The 17,127-nt window shown below is 38.1% G+C and overlaps 1 protein-coding gene across 2 annotated transcripts in view; it reads right to left on the bottom strand.

The window, feature by feature from the left end:
• PLEKHM3 (pleckstrin homology domain containing M3) overlaps positions 1-17,127 on the bottom strand; it is a 245,302-nt gene that overhangs the window by 45,390 nt on the left and 182,785 nt on the right. For both annotated transcript variants that reach the window (XM_043997007.1, XM_043997008.1), the window contains one exon: positions 1,757-1,914. In XM_043997007.1, coding sequence (XP_043852942.1) covers positions 1,757-1,914 — 158 coding nt within the window. The remainder of the gene's footprint in view (positions 1-1,756; positions 1,915-17,127) is intronic.

The following is a 17,127-nucleotide window of genomic DNA, read 5'->3' as shown; positions in this document are numbered from 1 at the left end:
TCTTAAAACTTAAAGAAATTGGATCTAGAGAGAAGTATCTGAAAAGGGGGAGGATGAGAGGACATTTAATACCTGTAAAGTCTTTTGTGCTGTTTTAAGCTTTCTTTTCTTTGAGTCAACAGGTTTTGTGCTGATGACACTCCTTTTTAGGCTGCTGTAAGCAGAGTGTTTTCGACTGGAGTTGGTGAGTCAAGCCAGGCCATGCCCAATTTGGCTATTGCCACAGGTTAGAAGATAGGGAGTCAGACATAGTGCTCATAAAACAGCTGTTCAGCTGAAGATACCTGCACCTGAGATGTGGAAAGGGGGGTGCTGGTGTATGATGGGAGAGGCTGAGCCTATGTGAAAGGCTGTTTATTAAAACTTATCAGTTTAGGGGCAGCTAGGTGGCGCAGTGGATAGAGCACTGGCCCTGGAGTGAGGAGGACCTGAGTTCAAATGCGGCCTCAAACACCTGACACTTACTAGCTGCGTGACCCTGGGCAAGTCACTTAACTCTCACTGCCCGGCCCAAATAAAAAAAACAAAAAACCCAAACTTATCAGTCTAGTAAGTAGTCAGGATAGCCTTTAGTCAACCTTTATATTCTAGCCACGTTATACATGCTTCGACTCCTTTTGGTTCTGGACCTTACCTTCTGTTTTGAAGCACTGTGTTGCATTATTGAGCTCCAGAGCAGGGCTTCTTAAACCTTTTCCATTCACGACCCTTTTTGTCTGAGAAAATTTTACGCAACTGTAGGTATGTAGGTATATAAAATAGGTATACAAATCAAACATTTACTGTCAAATTTTTTGTGACCCCCACCTTCAGTTACCCACAGTTTAAGAAGCTTTGCTCTAGGGGCAGCTAGGTGGCGCAGTGGATAGAGCACCGGCCCTGGAGTCAGGAGGACCTGAGTTCAAATCCAGCCTCAGACACTTAACACTTACTAGCTGTGTGACCCTGGGCAAGTCACTTAACCCCAATTGCCTCACTAAAAAAAAAAACAAAAAGAAGCTTTGCTCTAGAGTAAACCTGGGAATATATACATACACATGTGCATGCACAATGTATTTATCTTATGCTTTGGAGGATGAAAGGAAAGATAATAAGGATTATTATCTGATTCAAGAAAAGCCGTAATAATAGCCTTGCTAACATGTATGGCGGGTGGGGGAAGCTCTCACCTAGTAGTTAGCATCATTATGCTGCCACAAATGTTACTTTAATAAGAAAAAACAAACCTACAGTTACTTGTATTGTGCCCCTCAAACTTTCATTGTTGTATTGTGCTGCATCTATGGGACAATATGGTAAAGAGCAAAATAAATCATGTAGCTATTCATTCAAGGCTTTTTCTTTTCTTTCTTTATTTTTTGTTTTTGTCTTTTATTTCTTCAAAGCTCATATACTTTTAATCTTGTCTGCATGGATGGCTTATTCTATTTCTCCAATGGTATATTTGCTCCTGTATTTCACTTGGGTGTAGAAAGGTGGTGAGATTGTGTCACCTAGTTCTCCACTACGATAAATGAATCCAATTATCTTAAAAAATGATTTTGTGGGAAATATCATTTAATGTTGCAATCTTCTTTTGGCATCAAGGCTAGAAACATAGTAAGAAACCAGAGGATGAAAACAATACCCAATATACAGTAGAATACATGTAAGCAAACCTTGGCTCACTGTAGCCAGAGGAGACTGAAATGCAGATGACCTGAAACTTGGACACAGAACGTTTGACTATCATTTTGTAAGACAAGATATTTTGTACCTGCTTGTCGAAATATCTTCGAAAGGGTAAAGGATCTCTCCGTTGTTACAGATTTCGCAGATGAAGCCCTTTTGGCTACATAGGCTGCAGCTGTACACATGTGAGGTGGCGAATTTAATGACCTTCCCCAAAAAAGGGGCCAGCTTTCCTTCAATTACCTGGAGAAAAAGAAATGGGATAGTGAGGCAAATCTCTTTAGAGCAGGATTCTTGCAGGCTCACAAAGACTGGAATCCCTCTCCTTAATGTGACAGGAAGAAATGCTTATTGCTTGGTTACCTCTAATTATCATTTTTCAGCAACTCTGACTGAAAAGCCAAAATATGTTAGCATGGAAAAAACTATGGTTTAGGGTAGCAAGTCAAAGAAAGCTGGAAGTATAATATAGTGTAGTTAAAACTTCATTGGTCTTTTTATTTCTACCTTAGCACATTGGAGGTTAGGGTTAACACACATAGGGATTTACTTTAAATAGTATACAAAGCTATTTGTATAGATATGTAGGATAGGTCATGACTTCTTATGAAACCATTTTCATATATTTATAATAACTTAAGAGTCAACACGTAAAATTTTAATAGGACCTTTTCTGGCAGGATCTATAATAGTGTTTTCTATAAAAACCTGAGCCTCACAACAATCTGGTTTAATATACATTCATTTGGTTACAATCAAGTTCCTCAACTCTCCATGTGGCAAATGTGATAAATGTATTCTATTCTAATAGGTTCTTTTCTTTTGCTATTATTAGTAAAGTTTAAATGTTCCTTCTTGCACCATTTTCACTTGACTAGAACATTGTAATCCTCAATAAATCACATAGTTTGCATGGAGAATATGCTTTTATTCACAAACTGGAAAAGCCATCATAATTGTAGAGACAAAAATTAACAATGATTATTCTCTTTCACTTTTATTCACTGATAATGTCTGGTTTTATATCACCTAGATTTCCTCCTATGCCTGTCTTCCTTTACCCTCTCAGAGAGTCATCAACAAAGACTTTTAAATTTGATGCTCATGGAAGCTATATAATTACAAAAAATCACGGTCACTTATCTGTGTTGCATAAAACAGCATATGAGGTGACTATAAAGCAGCATATAGATAAAATGTGATGTTAAAAAGGTAATTATGATAAGCAGGGGCTCTTAACCATTTTTCTGGTAAAGGCTATGGATATAGTCGGCTGGAGACAGCACAGAATAATTTTTTTTAATGCATAAAATATTTAGAATTTTTAAATGTAATTCTACTTTAGACACAAGAATATGGAAAATGTACCAAAATAGGAATATCAGGAATATCATAACTTTAGCACTGTTACTGGAAATATTGATTAAAATGTAACATTTTCACAGGGATATAAGAAGAAAATTTAAAAACCTATACAAAATGAGGACTGGCAGAGGGGAGAGAGTATCTTGAACATTTTGTCAGATGAAGAACTCCACTATAATTTCTGTAATTCAATCTTCCTCTCTATGACACTGGGAGGAGCATATAAACCCAAGGAGCCATTCTTTTACTGGAAATACTAGAGTCATACATGTTATTAAGGCAGATAAACCAAGTTCAAGTTTTGCCTCAGATACTTCCCAGCTGTAAGTAAAACTGTGTATCCCTAGGTAAGTAACTTAACTTCTCTGTTTCCTCTTCTGTGAAATGGAGCTAATAATAACATCTACCTCTCAAGGATGTTATTAGGATCAAATGAGATAACACATGTAAAGACCTTCGTAAATCTTCAAGAGTTGCATTAATACTATTTAAAAAAAATTTTAAGTCACTGGAACCAATATTTCCAAAGAGTTTTTTTTTTTTTTTTTTTTACTATTTCCTTTTCCTTGATGCAACTAAGCTTAGAATTATTGAGGACCACATTTTTAAGCAGGACCTTGAGAAACTATTGGATAATACATAGGAGATGACCAGCATATTGAGGAGTTTTGAAACAATGATATTAAAGGAATGGTTGATGAAATTAGGGATGTTTGTTATTGTGAAGAGAAGGCTTAAAGGGTAATGGGACAGGTGTCATTGAATATTTGAAGAGTAAAAGTGAGTTATTCTGTGTTGCTCCAGTGGCTGACAGAAAACAAGTTTGGGCTTTTCTAACACTTATAGCTATCTTTTGGCGGGGGGGCAATGAGAGTTAAGTGACTTGCCCAGGGTCACACAGCTAGTAAGTGTCAAGGGTCTGAGGCTGGATTTGAACTCAGGTCCTCCTGACTCCAGGGCCAGTGCTCTACCCACTGCGCCCCCTAGCTGCCCCTCACTTAGAGCTATCTAATGATGAAATGGATTGCTGTAATAAGTAATGATGCTCCTGTCATTAAAATTGCTGCAGCAGAGTTTGAATGACCATTAACAACGAAGTTTGCTCACTCCATGTTCTTTTTTCTTCTAGTCTGTTATAGCAGCCTCTTCACTTGTTTTCCTGTGAGTATTCTATGCCCTCTTTAATCTACTGTCCACTCGATTGCATTAATGCACTTCTATCTATGATCATGCCACTCTTCGATTAAAAAATGTTCAGGGGAATCTGCCCTTGGTGCTTATGCCCCTTCCTCTACAATCCAACTATACTGTGCTAACCTTCATGTTGTCTAAGTTCTAGACTAACTGGGTTATGTTCTGTCCCTTATTCTTGTCCTGCCCCCTCTCATTTCTGTTCCGTATTCATATGTAGATCTTGTCTCCTTTCCTCAAACTTCATTTGTTGAAGTTTCTCCATCCCTAAGGGGCTAAATCAGATTGCTCTATCTTTCATGAAGCTTTACCTGATCCTTCCTGCCCTACTTCCTCCACCCTCAGTGAAAGTTATATCTCCTTTCCACTGATTTTGCTCTATTTTGTATCACAATTCTTACCCCCATTGGACTGTAAGCTCACTGAAAGCAGTGTCTGTGTAGTACATATGTAACTTTGCTGTCTGTCCTAGTGATTCGTAAAAATGGCATTTCCATATTTGAGGCAGAATATACTAAAAAGATTCCACACAAAACTGTGAATCTCCACTTAGAATTAGCATGTATATAGCTCTTTAAGGTTTGCAAAATCCTTTACAAATATTATCTCAGGGGGGCATCTAGGTGGCGCAGTGGATAAGGCACCAGCTCTGGATTCAGGAGGACCTGAGTTCAAATGTGACCTCAGACACTTGACACTTACTAGTTGTGTGACCCTGGGCAAGTAGCTTAACCATCATTGCCACACCAAAAACCAACTAACCAAACAAACAAAAATACAACCCCCCCCAAAAAAACCCCAAATATTATCTCAGAATAATCTTGGGAGGCAGGAGAGCCTTATAACTGGTAAAGTCTATGAGGCTGAATTTAAACTTGGGTCTTACTGATCCCAGGTCCACCTCCTTGTTCACTGTGCCACGTTATCTTGGATATCAGATCCCTGTAAGTTATTTTTGTTCCTTGTAATTTCGAAGGTATTTGATAGTAATGTATAACCTATATCAAATTGCTTGCTGGCCTTGGGAGGGGGGAGGGAAGGGAGGGTGAGAGAAAAATATGGAACTAAAAAATCTTTATATGTAATTGAGAAAAATTCAAAATGAAAAAAACAGCAGACTAAAAAAAAAGAGCAATGTATGGGGCTTCAAGGCAACTACATCTCAAAACTTTTTTTTTCAGTCTTATAAGTATTTTATTTTTTTTCTAGTTACATGTAAAGACAAAACTTTTTTTACTTTTAGATTCATGGCTATATTTTAGACAGTTGAGGTTACCAGAAGTCTGAAATTCCACTGAATGGAATATATGTAGTATTTTTTCATATAAGAATCTTATAAGTATTTCATATCCAAACTGTATAAGTATGCATACACAATGTATGGAGACATATTCAGCTCAAAAAAATTTGCTATTTATTGTCTCATTTTAAAACATTGCTTAGTTTTTAAATAAAAAAAAAATCAAACCACCAAATTTTGGTTTCTTTAGTTTGATATAACATCCTTTATAATTGAGTATTCAATAAATGGTCACCTTTAAAAAAATTAAATTCCAGGGCAGCTAGATGGCGCAGTGGATAGAGCACCGGCCCTGGAGTCAGGAGTACCTGAGTTCAAATCCGACCTCAGACACTTAACACTTACTAGCTGTGTGACACTGGGCAAGTCACTTAACCTTAATTGCCTCACTAAAAAAAAAAATTAAAAAAAAATATTAAATTCCTTGGGCACATACTATAATGACAAGTGTTGAGCATGACTATGAATGTATAGAAGAAAACCTTTTATCAACATGCTTATCAAAGTGGAACGTCTTGAATATGATTATTATCACTGACAGCACTGGGAAGATAATACAGGTTTTTGGGCTCCTAGTCCACAAGGCAGTTTTCAGATGTGACTTGGTGGGGGCAGCTATGTGGCGCAGTGGATAAAGTACCGGCCCTGGATTCAGGAGTACCCGAGTTCAAATCTGGCCTCTGACACTTGACACATACTAGCTGTGTGGCCCTGGGCAAGTCACTTAACCCTTATTGCCCCGTGCAACAACAACAAAAAAAGAATAATGGTGTATTTTAAAACATATATGTGTGTGTATACATGTATACATATGTGTATATGTATGTATGCAGGCATGTATGAGTACATGTATCTGGATAACTCCTCCAAATAAAATGCCAAACTACAAAGTAAAGTTTATATGCTTCTACAAGTTGGAAATATCCCCTCCACCCCCCAGTTTAAAAGTCTGACATTTTTGCTATTACTAGAAGGGGAAAAAAATAATAGGTATCACATTGTTCACAAGTTACTTTAAAGTTTACAAAGAATTCTGGAAATCAATAAATTAAAAGTGCCTTCTCTGTGCTGGGTTCTGTGCTAGATGCTGGGAATCCAAAGACAAAGTAGTCCCTGCCATCAAGGAGCTTACATTTTCTAAGGGAAAACACATCACAGAATTTTGAGAGTTGGATGAGATTTTAGTAGCCATCTAATTCAACTCAGAGATGAAAAGAATCTCCACTGCAACATGCCTGGCCAGTGGTCCTCTCTCTAGCCTTGGCCTGAAGACCTTCAAGGAGGGGAAACTCAACCTCTTTTGGGGTAGTCTATTCTACTTTGATATAACTCTAATTGTTAAAACATTCTTTCTAAAACCAAGCCCAAACTTGCCTCTTCACAGCTTTTACCCAGTTCTGCCCTCTGAGGCCAAACAGAACAAATATAATCCTTCTTCCATTTGATAGCCCTTCAAATATTTGAGTACAGCTAGCATTTCCCTCAGGAATCATCTCTTCTCCAGACGAAACATCCATAGTTTCTTCAAATGATCCTTATGTGATAGATTCAAAGCTCTTTACCATCCTAGTTGCCCTCCTTTGCATGCTGTCTAACTTATCAATGTTGTGGTAGGAGCAACATCTATTATAGAGTCTCTGCCACATAGTCTGGGCTGGTTTTTTTCTTTAAAAGGCAGAGAAGGTATCCTGAGACTTCTAGGGCAGGTGTTTGTAAAATAGTTTTCCACAACATAAATGGAACTGGAAAATATTTAGTAAAATAAAAATACAACAGAAAAGACAATGTTAATATGTAGTTTTCTAAGTCACCTCACGGCCCACAGGGATCCTTTTGCACGGTTCAGTACCCCATCCCCCATGTTTCTATTTTAGTTTGACACCACTGATCCAGGACACTAGACCTTAAGCCACTGATGCAGCTTTCTGGTTGCCTAAAGCACAAAGTACCCACTCCTAGAAAAATTGGAGCCCCTCAAATTTTAAATATCTTAGATGGTCTATGAGTGTTTCATTTCACTACAGTCCTTGGCCTGAACCCTTAGATTGGCTTGAATTAGGCCTGGCTTGGAATAAATATCCTTTCTTTCTTTTTTTTGTGTGTTTTTTGTTTGTTTTGCGGGGCAATGGGGGTTAAGTGACTTGCCCAGGGTCACACAGCTAGTAAGTGTCAAGTGTCTGAGGCCGGATTTGAACTCAGGTACTCCTGACTCCAGGGCCAGTGCTTTATCCACTGAACCACCTAGCCGCCCCTTCTTTCTTTTTTTTAAAGAATCTTTTCTTAAAAAAAAAAACCAACAACTGTGGAATCTGAATGCAGGTTGAACCATACTATTTCTACTTTTGTTTTTTTCTTTTTTTGAGGTTTTCCCCTTTTGTTCTGTTTCTTCTTTCACAACATGACTAATGCAAAAATATGTTTAATGTGATTGTATATATATAAAACCTCTATCAGATCACTTTCTGTCTTGGGGAGGGGAGAGGGAAGGAAAGGAGGGAGAAAAATTTGGAACTAAAAATCTTATGAAAACGAATGTTGAAAACTATCTTTACATGTAACTGGAAAATAATAAAGTACTTTTATGCTTTAAAAAAAAAGAATCTTTTTTTGGGGGGAGGGGGCAGGGCAATGAGGGTTAAGTGACCTGCCCAGGGTCACACAGCTAGTAAGTGTTAAGTGTCTCAGCCTGGATTTGAACTCAGGTCCTCCTGAATCCAGGGCCGGTGCTTTATCCACTGTGCCACCTAGCTGCCCTCTGGAATAAGTATTCTTTCTAAACAACAGTGCCCAGTTTAGACCACTGAACTGAACACAACTGAGGATTGAACACCATAATTCAAATGATGTCTGATGAGAGCAGAGATTGAAGAGAATATCAGGTCTCCTTAGGTCTGGAAGTCATGCCTCCCAAACTGGCCCTAATTCTCATTCACATTCTCTCTGTGTCTCTGTCTCTCTCACATGCATGTATGTATATACATAAAAATGGGAATTATATGCCTACATATAAATATATACAAAAGGTATGTGTATGTGTGTGTTTATAAGGTATGCCTCTCAATCTGGTCCAAATTCATATCTACACCTATCTATATATCTATAGGATACCACATCACATTGATGACTTTCACTGAGCACATGAAAAGGTAAAAAGGGGCCAGATTGTGAAGACCTTTAAATGACAAATAAAGGCATCTGAATTTTATTCTAGAGGTCCCCGTTAGCCATTGGAGTAGTTTGAGCAGAGGAGCGAAAAGGCTGGGCTTGTGCTTCAGGTATATTTCAATGGTATCTGTGTAGAGGGTGGATGAGAGTAAGGAGAAGCTTGAGGCAGGGAGGCCAATGATGAGGTTATTGTCACAGTCTAGGTGAAAGATGACAAGGACTTGAAACAGGGTGAAGGCTGTATGAATAGAAAGAAGGGTAGAGATGTGTAGCATGTGGTGGAGGTAGAATCAATAAGACTTGACAACTAATTGGATATGGTAGGTGAAGGAGAATAAAGAAATGATGAATGACAAGGATTGTGAATCTGGTTGACTGGAAGGAAAGTGATGCCCTCCATATGAATTAGGGAGTTGGGAGTTGTAGAGTGCTGGGGGGAAGCTATGGAGCTCAGTTTTGGAGATGGTATGAATGAGATGCCAACTGGTCATGTCCAATAGTTGCTGGCAATGTGGGATGAGCTCAAGAGGGAAACTAAGGCTGGCTACATAGACTATGTTCGTTATCTCAAAGCTGAAGTAGGATCACTGGTTCTAGAATCAGGAGAACTGAATTTGGATCCATTCTTGGCCATTTGTCTAGGCAATTTACTTTTTCTTTCTGGTCTTCAAGTTCCTAATTTGTAAAATGAGGGGGGCAAATAAGATAACCTCTTAAGATTTCTTCCAGCTCTTACATTTTATGATTCTCAGAATAGGCATGGTAAACTTAGAGCCCAACAGAACCTAATTGGTTCAGGATCTTAAACCAAATAGACATTTTCTGGGACTCAGCCTTACTTACAGCCCACAAAAACATAAGGAAATAAGATCTACTGGGAAAAAAATGTTATATGAACTTCATAACATGTGTTGAGACATCAAATTTCTCCTCTAACATTTGGATGGACTTAGTTGAAATGAATGCAAAACATGCAGATTATTTTCCCTTGCAATGGAACAAGCATACAAAGCAGTGTTTGAAGAACACCAGGTTGGCCAGGATGATCTTTCGGGCCCTCCTAGCTCAGACATTCTATGATCCTATGATTTCTGGCAAAGCCAAAATATTTGCTTGAAATACTTAACAAGCCTGAAAACTTAATTTAAAACTTAATTTCACTCTCTAGCCAACATCTGAGAGGTATGTTACTCTTCTCTTACTTGCACTTTAATTAGTTTCAGGTCAATATAACTTTAAATTAACTCATCAAATATCGAGGATATTGTACTTTCAGATATCTGCATAGTTTTAACAAAGCCAGCTGATTATCTGCACATGACATGAAATGTTGGAGTAGATTGTGATGAGGTTTTCATCCTATGTTTTAGGTTACTATGTTGATTGTTTCTCTCACTTATTCCTCCCTCAGTGAATACCTATGTGAAAAAAATCACGACAGAGCAATTAGTGGAAAACATAATATGGTTCTTTCTCTTGTTCCACCCTTTCACTCAACCTCTTTCACATACTCTAAATAAAAATTTGTACTATCTTCCTGATAAAAGGCAGCTGTCCAGAATGGAGAAAACAGTTTGTTTCTGTTTTCCATTTAACTTAATTTCTTATATTACAGCAAGGTACCTGCTGATTTTCTCATGGTGTGTGCATACACTACTATTTCAGAGATAGCATATGCATCTAGTCTTCAAAGAAATATATCCATTTCTAATGTGAATTACATGCCATTTTATAACATTTCAGGAAAAGGACAAAATGCAACATCAAACTGATATTGTTCCCCTTGATTCTGTTATTTTTAACATTTATGGTTTCTCAACAAATTCACTTATGCCTGTCACTTCTGTTATTCCTAGGCCTGCAGGGGCTGCTAAACAGAATTTTTCACGATCATTCAATTTGCAGGACTCTGCTCATAAGAACACTTAGAATACTTGCAGTTCTTGAGACTTGCCTTGTTTATTTTCCAGTTGAGGGATACACACACACACACACACACACACACACTTTTTTTTTTGTTCTGGTCAAAAATGGTCAGTGATGGAATTTGAGGCTGATGGCTTTCTGGCAGACTAAGAAAATAAACCATGTTTGATTTGCTTTCTTGCAGACCAATCAAAAATGACAATTAAGTTAAAAAAGAACCTAGTGCTAGCTCCTCCAAACCACTGAGCCAAGCCCAGCTGCTTATTACTCGTGTGTGGCACCAGGAAATTGCAGTGTCATGTTCAAGACCCGCAGCCAAGCAAGATGTGTGAGACTGGAAAAAGGGAACACGCTACACTCCCTTTCTGCCTGCTACCTTCATTCCCTTGGCACACTCACGACGTCTAAAGCCACGGGGGCTGGGGGTGGGAGCAGCATTACTAAGTTGAAATACAAGAAAGAAAAAAAAGCCTCTTTATTACCCATTTCTTTACATAGAGACTCATTACTCCCCTCGATTCTGCTATGGGCCTTCCATTTCAATACAAGGCATTCCTCAGTCTATTATTCTCCATCTAGATTCTGGACAACTGGTGGTAACACTTTGATGAAGAGGGTTCCTGCACTTGACAAATGGCCCCTCCTTAAAAGTCTTGCTAAAAGACATGATGAACGTTTAACAAAGCCATCTGCCACTCATTAGTAACAAGCTAACCTGATGGGATAAGAAGAAACAAGATTGCCACACTGTAAAATAATTTGAAATATAATCTCCTATGCAATTCCCACAGTATCTCTAGTCTAAGGTTTAAGAAAGACTTTACTCATAATTATGTCTCTGTGCTCCATTCTGAAGCATTTACAGAAGGAACTCTGACACAGTGAAAGATTTCTGTAACCAAGTTGGTTTAAAAAAAAAAGTTAGGAAAAAACTACTGAGCTCTTTTCAAGTTTCAAAATTCTACAACTAAATGAAAACATTCCATTGAATCCTTGCTTAGTTTTAAGTATCATCCCATGTAGAGACACATGTTTTAAAATAAAAAGTGAAGGCACTAAGTAAGTATGGGGGGGTGGGTTTGCAGCTACTCAATTACTAAAACATTATTAAACTCCAGTTAAATGTAATTAACTTTTGAGCTCCTTATCATTACTCATTACTTAGATGTTTGTACAAAAACAGAAAGCTGTCTCCTTTCTAATTAGTCTGTGCCCAAATTCATTATGTAAGACCACAACTTACTTATTTGCTTGGCAAATCAATTACTTCAGTGAGAGTAGATTATGATGTCACTAATTAGCCCTAATCTGATCCACTCATAGAGCTGAAAATTTCCTTCCATTTACACAATGAAAAATTGAGGGAGATTAAACTAGGTGGCTTTGTTTCCTTTGCCAAAGGATGAATTGTAAGGTGCTGTGGAACTGAAGGGCTTAAGCAATGACAGAAAAAGAAAATTTTAACTTCACTTTTCTTAATTATCCTAAAATAAGCCCAAAGACTATCCAGGCTTAAAATTCTTCACAAAGGAAATCACAAACACTGCTTCTGGGTTGCTATCCCTCTGCTAAATGTGTATAGAGGTTTGTTTATAGAATAGCCTACGTAAGAAAGGTCTGGGTTTGGCTATTAAGGAGCCTCCAGGATACAACCATGACAATACTGAGCTGAGAAAGTACCTACCAAACCACCTATCAGGCCTGTTCCATTTTTATCAGTAGGAGCCCTGGGCATCTGGGTCGGAGGCATAACATTGGCACTGGCAGCATCACCTAGACAGAGTACTGGAGGGGCAGGCAGGAAGATCTGGATTCAAACCCCCCTCTGAAACTTGCTAGCTTGTCTGATTTGGGGAGGGAGAATTTACAAACCCCCTCCATCTGCTCATCTGCTAAGGGAGAACATTACAGCTTGTAATGCCTACCTTGCAGGGTTTTGGTCAGGCCAAAAGGAGAGAATGTAGGTAAAGCATTTTGTCAACTTTAAAGCCCTGGGGAAAATGTCAGTTATTATTTTGGTCATTCTAGGATCTAAGGACCTGAGACAGGAAAACCATAGATTTCTTCAAGCTGGAGGAGGTCCTCAGAGCATATCTAATGTAACCTAGTCCTTTTGCAGTTGAGGAAATTGAAATCTAAAGAGATAATGTGACTAATCCAAGGATGCCCAAGTAGCAATTAGCACATCCAAAATTCAAATGTTGGCCCTTTGAGGGCTGTAAATCCAATTCTCTTTCCATTTTACTAGGAAGATCCTTATATTATGCATTCACCTGGGCTAGGCTGTTCAAAGGCAGGTCAATGGGGTCTGGATCACACTTGGAATTCTTGGCTGTTTGGGGCCCATGGACTCTTAGAGGATTCCTAGAACCAACTTTAGTCTCCTTTTGAAATAAGGATGGTTTGCCTTGGCTATATATGATAAGCCAGTGGTGTAAACCTCAAATAAAAACAGGGGCTACTAATCCTATACATAAGGATCCTCGTGGGCTGCATATTGACTCGGGTTTTTGTTTTTGTTTTTTGCAGGGCAATGAGGGTTAAGTGACTTGCCCAGGGTCATACAGCTAGTAAGTGTCAAGTGTCTTAGGTTGGATTTGAACTCAGGTCCTCCTGAATCCAGGGCCAGTGCTTTATCCACTGCACCACCTAGCTGCTCCTTGACTTAGTTTTAAAATATGATAATATCTGTTTTATTATACTTTACTTAATTTGTTAAATATTTCCCCATTTTAATCTAGTACAGTGGGGCCATGCAAAACTTATGCTGCTATAAAGTCAATTTGATAACAACTGAATGTCAAGCTGTTTTATGCACTTCTCATAGTGTCAAAAGTTATGACAAGAGGTGAGATCTTCATTTTCACACAAATTTGCAGTGGACATATTTTCCAGGCTCAAACTACAGTTCCAGTGGTGTTTTTCAGATATTGATGAAAGTGCAGAAGAAATTTCCATATCTCAAAATCCATTTAACTAAGCAATTTAAGAGCTAGCCTTCAATTGGAAGTGAGTAATCTGAAATTCAGTGACATGCTAAGGGGCAAATATTAAGAGAACAATCTAATTAAAATTCTATAAATGCCTTCTAAGTGATGAATATACTCAATTAGAATCATATGCTTGTGGACTGATATTTAGCAATACCTATCTGCATGAAAAGACACTTTCAAAGATAAAATGTGTAAAATCTCACTATAGATCAGCATTTGCAGATGAACATTTGAATCAGTTCTGCTGATGGAGAACACTAACTCTGAACCCCAACTAAGCAAAATGTTATCCATTCTTCTTATTAGTAGACCCTGTATTACCAAAAAAAAAAAAAGTACTTTATTATTGGGGCAGTTAGGCGGCACAGAAGATAAAGCACTGCCCCCGGAGTCATGAGGACCTGAGTTCAAATTTCCCTGGGCAAGTCACTTAACCCCACTTAACCCCAATTGCCTTAAACATACAACATACAGGGCCATCTCCAGTTGTCCTGATGTATATTTTGCACAGCCTTCCCTCACTTAAATCCAATTCATTGCAAGTCATGACATCTGTCATGGTCCTTTTCAAGAACGAAGGATAAACAACAACAGCTTTATTATTATTATTGCAAACTTATTTTCTCTTTTGTTATATAGAGTCTCACTTTCTTGCCTTTTGGCCCTCAAAGCCTAAAATATTATCAAAAGTTTGCTGACCCTTTATATAAAACATGCCAATTTGCAACAAGAGTGAGGTAGATTTTCCCCCCGGGGGGTGGGGCATGTTTCTTAAAGGATGCACTCTCCCTTCCCATGACTGTCATCTGTGCTGCTACTCTTCTTCTCAAATGATTTTGTCCCATTTGAAAAAAACTTCCAGTTATATGGGAGTTATATGTACATTTGGGTGAAATAAGCAAAGATGAGTAAAAGGCAAAGAGAAAAAAGAGGAGAAATATGAATAAGGATGGAAGGGATGTTTGGAAAAATAGGCTGCTATGCAGGAAAGAAAAGAAAGTGTTTGGGAGATATGGATTCCAGCCCTAGCTTTACCACTAATTGTGTGACATCTGGCTAGTGCCTTAATCTCTTTGGGCCTCAGTTTCCTTATCTGTCAAAGTTGGTCTAAGTCATCTCCCAAATCCTTAAGAATTTTTTGATGTTAAAATTCTATGAGAAGAGGCAGCTAGGTGGCGCAGTGGATAAAGCACCAGCCCTGGATTCGGGAGTACCTGAGTTCAAATCTGGCCTCAGACACTTAACACTTACTAGCTGTGTGACCCTGGGCAAGTCACTCAACCCTCATTGCCCTAAAAAAAAATTCTATGAGAAGATGGGAGGAAAGTTAAATGCTTTAATAAATTAAAAAAAAAAACCCCAACTTTAATAAGTTGTAAAGAAGAGCTAAGAATAGTCAAAAGATGGCCTCAGACAAACAAGAAGCAGAGAAAAAGATATATAAGAAAGGTCAGTTTTAACCATAAGTCCAATACTGTCACTCAATTCCCCACTCCTTGTTTGCAAGATGCCATTCAAAGTAGTAGTTAATACTTTCCAGGAACTATTCTCCCTACTTAGGTGAAATCAGATATCAGCTTTCCTGGAGACCTTTGCAAATCCCTTCACTTCATCAATTCACTTAATTAGTTAATGTTTGCATAGCACTTTAAAGATGAAAAGCACAATATAACTTCTCAGCATTATTATTATTTAACAGCTCTGGTGAGCCTAGCTAGCAATCTGTGTGATTAAAGGAAATTCATAGCTAAATTCTGATTTACGACTTCCCTATGACACTGATGTAAAAATCAGTACTGTAGTTTTTATTAGTTCCCAGGTCATACTGCAATGCTGCTGGTGACTTTTCCCCTCTGCTTTGGAGTGTGAATATCTAAAAAAAAATCAGTTATGACTTCCTATACCCTAGTTCTGAAGAATATTATCTGTTTGGAAGCATATGTATCAAATTCAATGGTGTGGGTGCTATAAGAATTTGTTTTTAAAAGGCTCTTTCGAAGGAAAGTATAAGAAAGTACTTATTCACCACTTTCTCCAATTGGAAGGAAGGGGATGTAGTTGAAAGATTGCTAGGCTTGGAGTTCAAGAAATCTGGGTTAGAATACTAGCTGTAACCCTTACTAGTCATGTAACTTTGGGCAAGTCACTTATGCTCTCTGTCTTGGTTTCCTTATTTATATAATGTGGATAGTGATACTTGTTCTACTTCCCTTTGATGGTTGTTGTGGGAAAATTGCTTTATAAATTTAAGACATTACAGAAATGTCAGTTGTTATCATTTTAAGTCATTAAGAAAGTATGATCATGTTTTCCAAAGTTACCAGAAAGAGTTTATCTGTTAATGAAAGTTTCTCTTTGTATCAGAATATCTGCATTTATCTCAGGGGATCCAACAATCTATCAACAATGTTCCCTTTTGTGTTTTTAGATGCTGGTCTTAAAAGGCAATAGGATCTGTTCAATGAGAATGATTTATAAGATGTGCCAATAAGGGGTCAGAAATAGTGTCTAATAAGAGGTAATTGAGGGTCAGTTTTTGTTTGCATAATTATCTCTGAATTGCCACATTTAATCTTATCTCCTTAAATTTGTATCTAGGAGTAAGCAAGTCAGTTATCAGCCTGGGTGCATATTTCATTTTCTAAGGAAATGGCTTAAATTTTTAAAATGCCACCCTTTAGCTAAGATCAATATGTACTCTTTTATCAGGGTTCTATCCTGTTCTTATCAGTGATATAACTTCAATTCTTAGCTCTCATGCCATGAGGATATTGGTATATCTGATATTGGTCATTTGGTTAGTCAAGTTAAATTACAGCAGTTTAACTTTTGTGTCCACATAATCAATTAAAGATGGATGAAATACAAGAAAGGCACCAATACTCAATTCCCATATCGCTACCCATTCAAAAGGGCACAGAAAGAGTTGCAATCATCCCAGGAAGCCATGCCAGTAGAAATCTGTCTCATAAGCTTGATTTTGGGACTGAGCCAAGGAAAAGTTACTGAATGAATGGACTTGTCTTAAAGTTGACATTGTTGTAATAACTAAAGGTCCTGATTGTTAAAAAGAAATGACATTCAGTGATAAAGTCAGGGTCAAAAAGAAAACAAAAGCATATCTATCTAAGAGTAGCTGGGCAGGTAGGTGGTACAGTGGATAGATAGAGTACTAGCCCTGGAGTCAGGAAGACCTGACTTTAAATCTGGTCTCAGATACTTACTAGCTGTGTGACCCTGGGCAAGTCACTCAACCCGGTTTGCCTCAGTTTCCTTATGTACGAAATAAGCTGGAGAGGGGTAGCTAGGTGGCGAAGTGGATAAAGCACCGGCCCTGGATTCAGGAATACCTGAGTTCAAATCCGGCCTCAGACACTTAACACATACTAGCTGTGTGACCCTGGGCAAGTCACTTAACCCCAATTGCCTCACTGAAAAAAAAAAAAAGAAATAAGCTGGAGAAAGAAATAGCAAACCACTCCAGGATCTTTGCCAAGGAGGCCCCAAATGGGGCCA

Source organism: Dromiciops gliroides, chromosome 3 (assembly GCF_019393635.1).
Source record: "Dromiciops gliroides isolate mDroGli1 chromosome 3, mDroGli1.pri, whole genome shotgun sequence".
In the NCBI taxonomy this organism is placed as follows: domain Eukaryota; kingdom Metazoa; phylum Chordata; class Mammalia; order Microbiotheria; family Microbiotheriidae; genus Dromiciops; species Dromiciops gliroides.
This window is presented reverse-complemented; position numbering and strand designations above follow the sequence as displayed.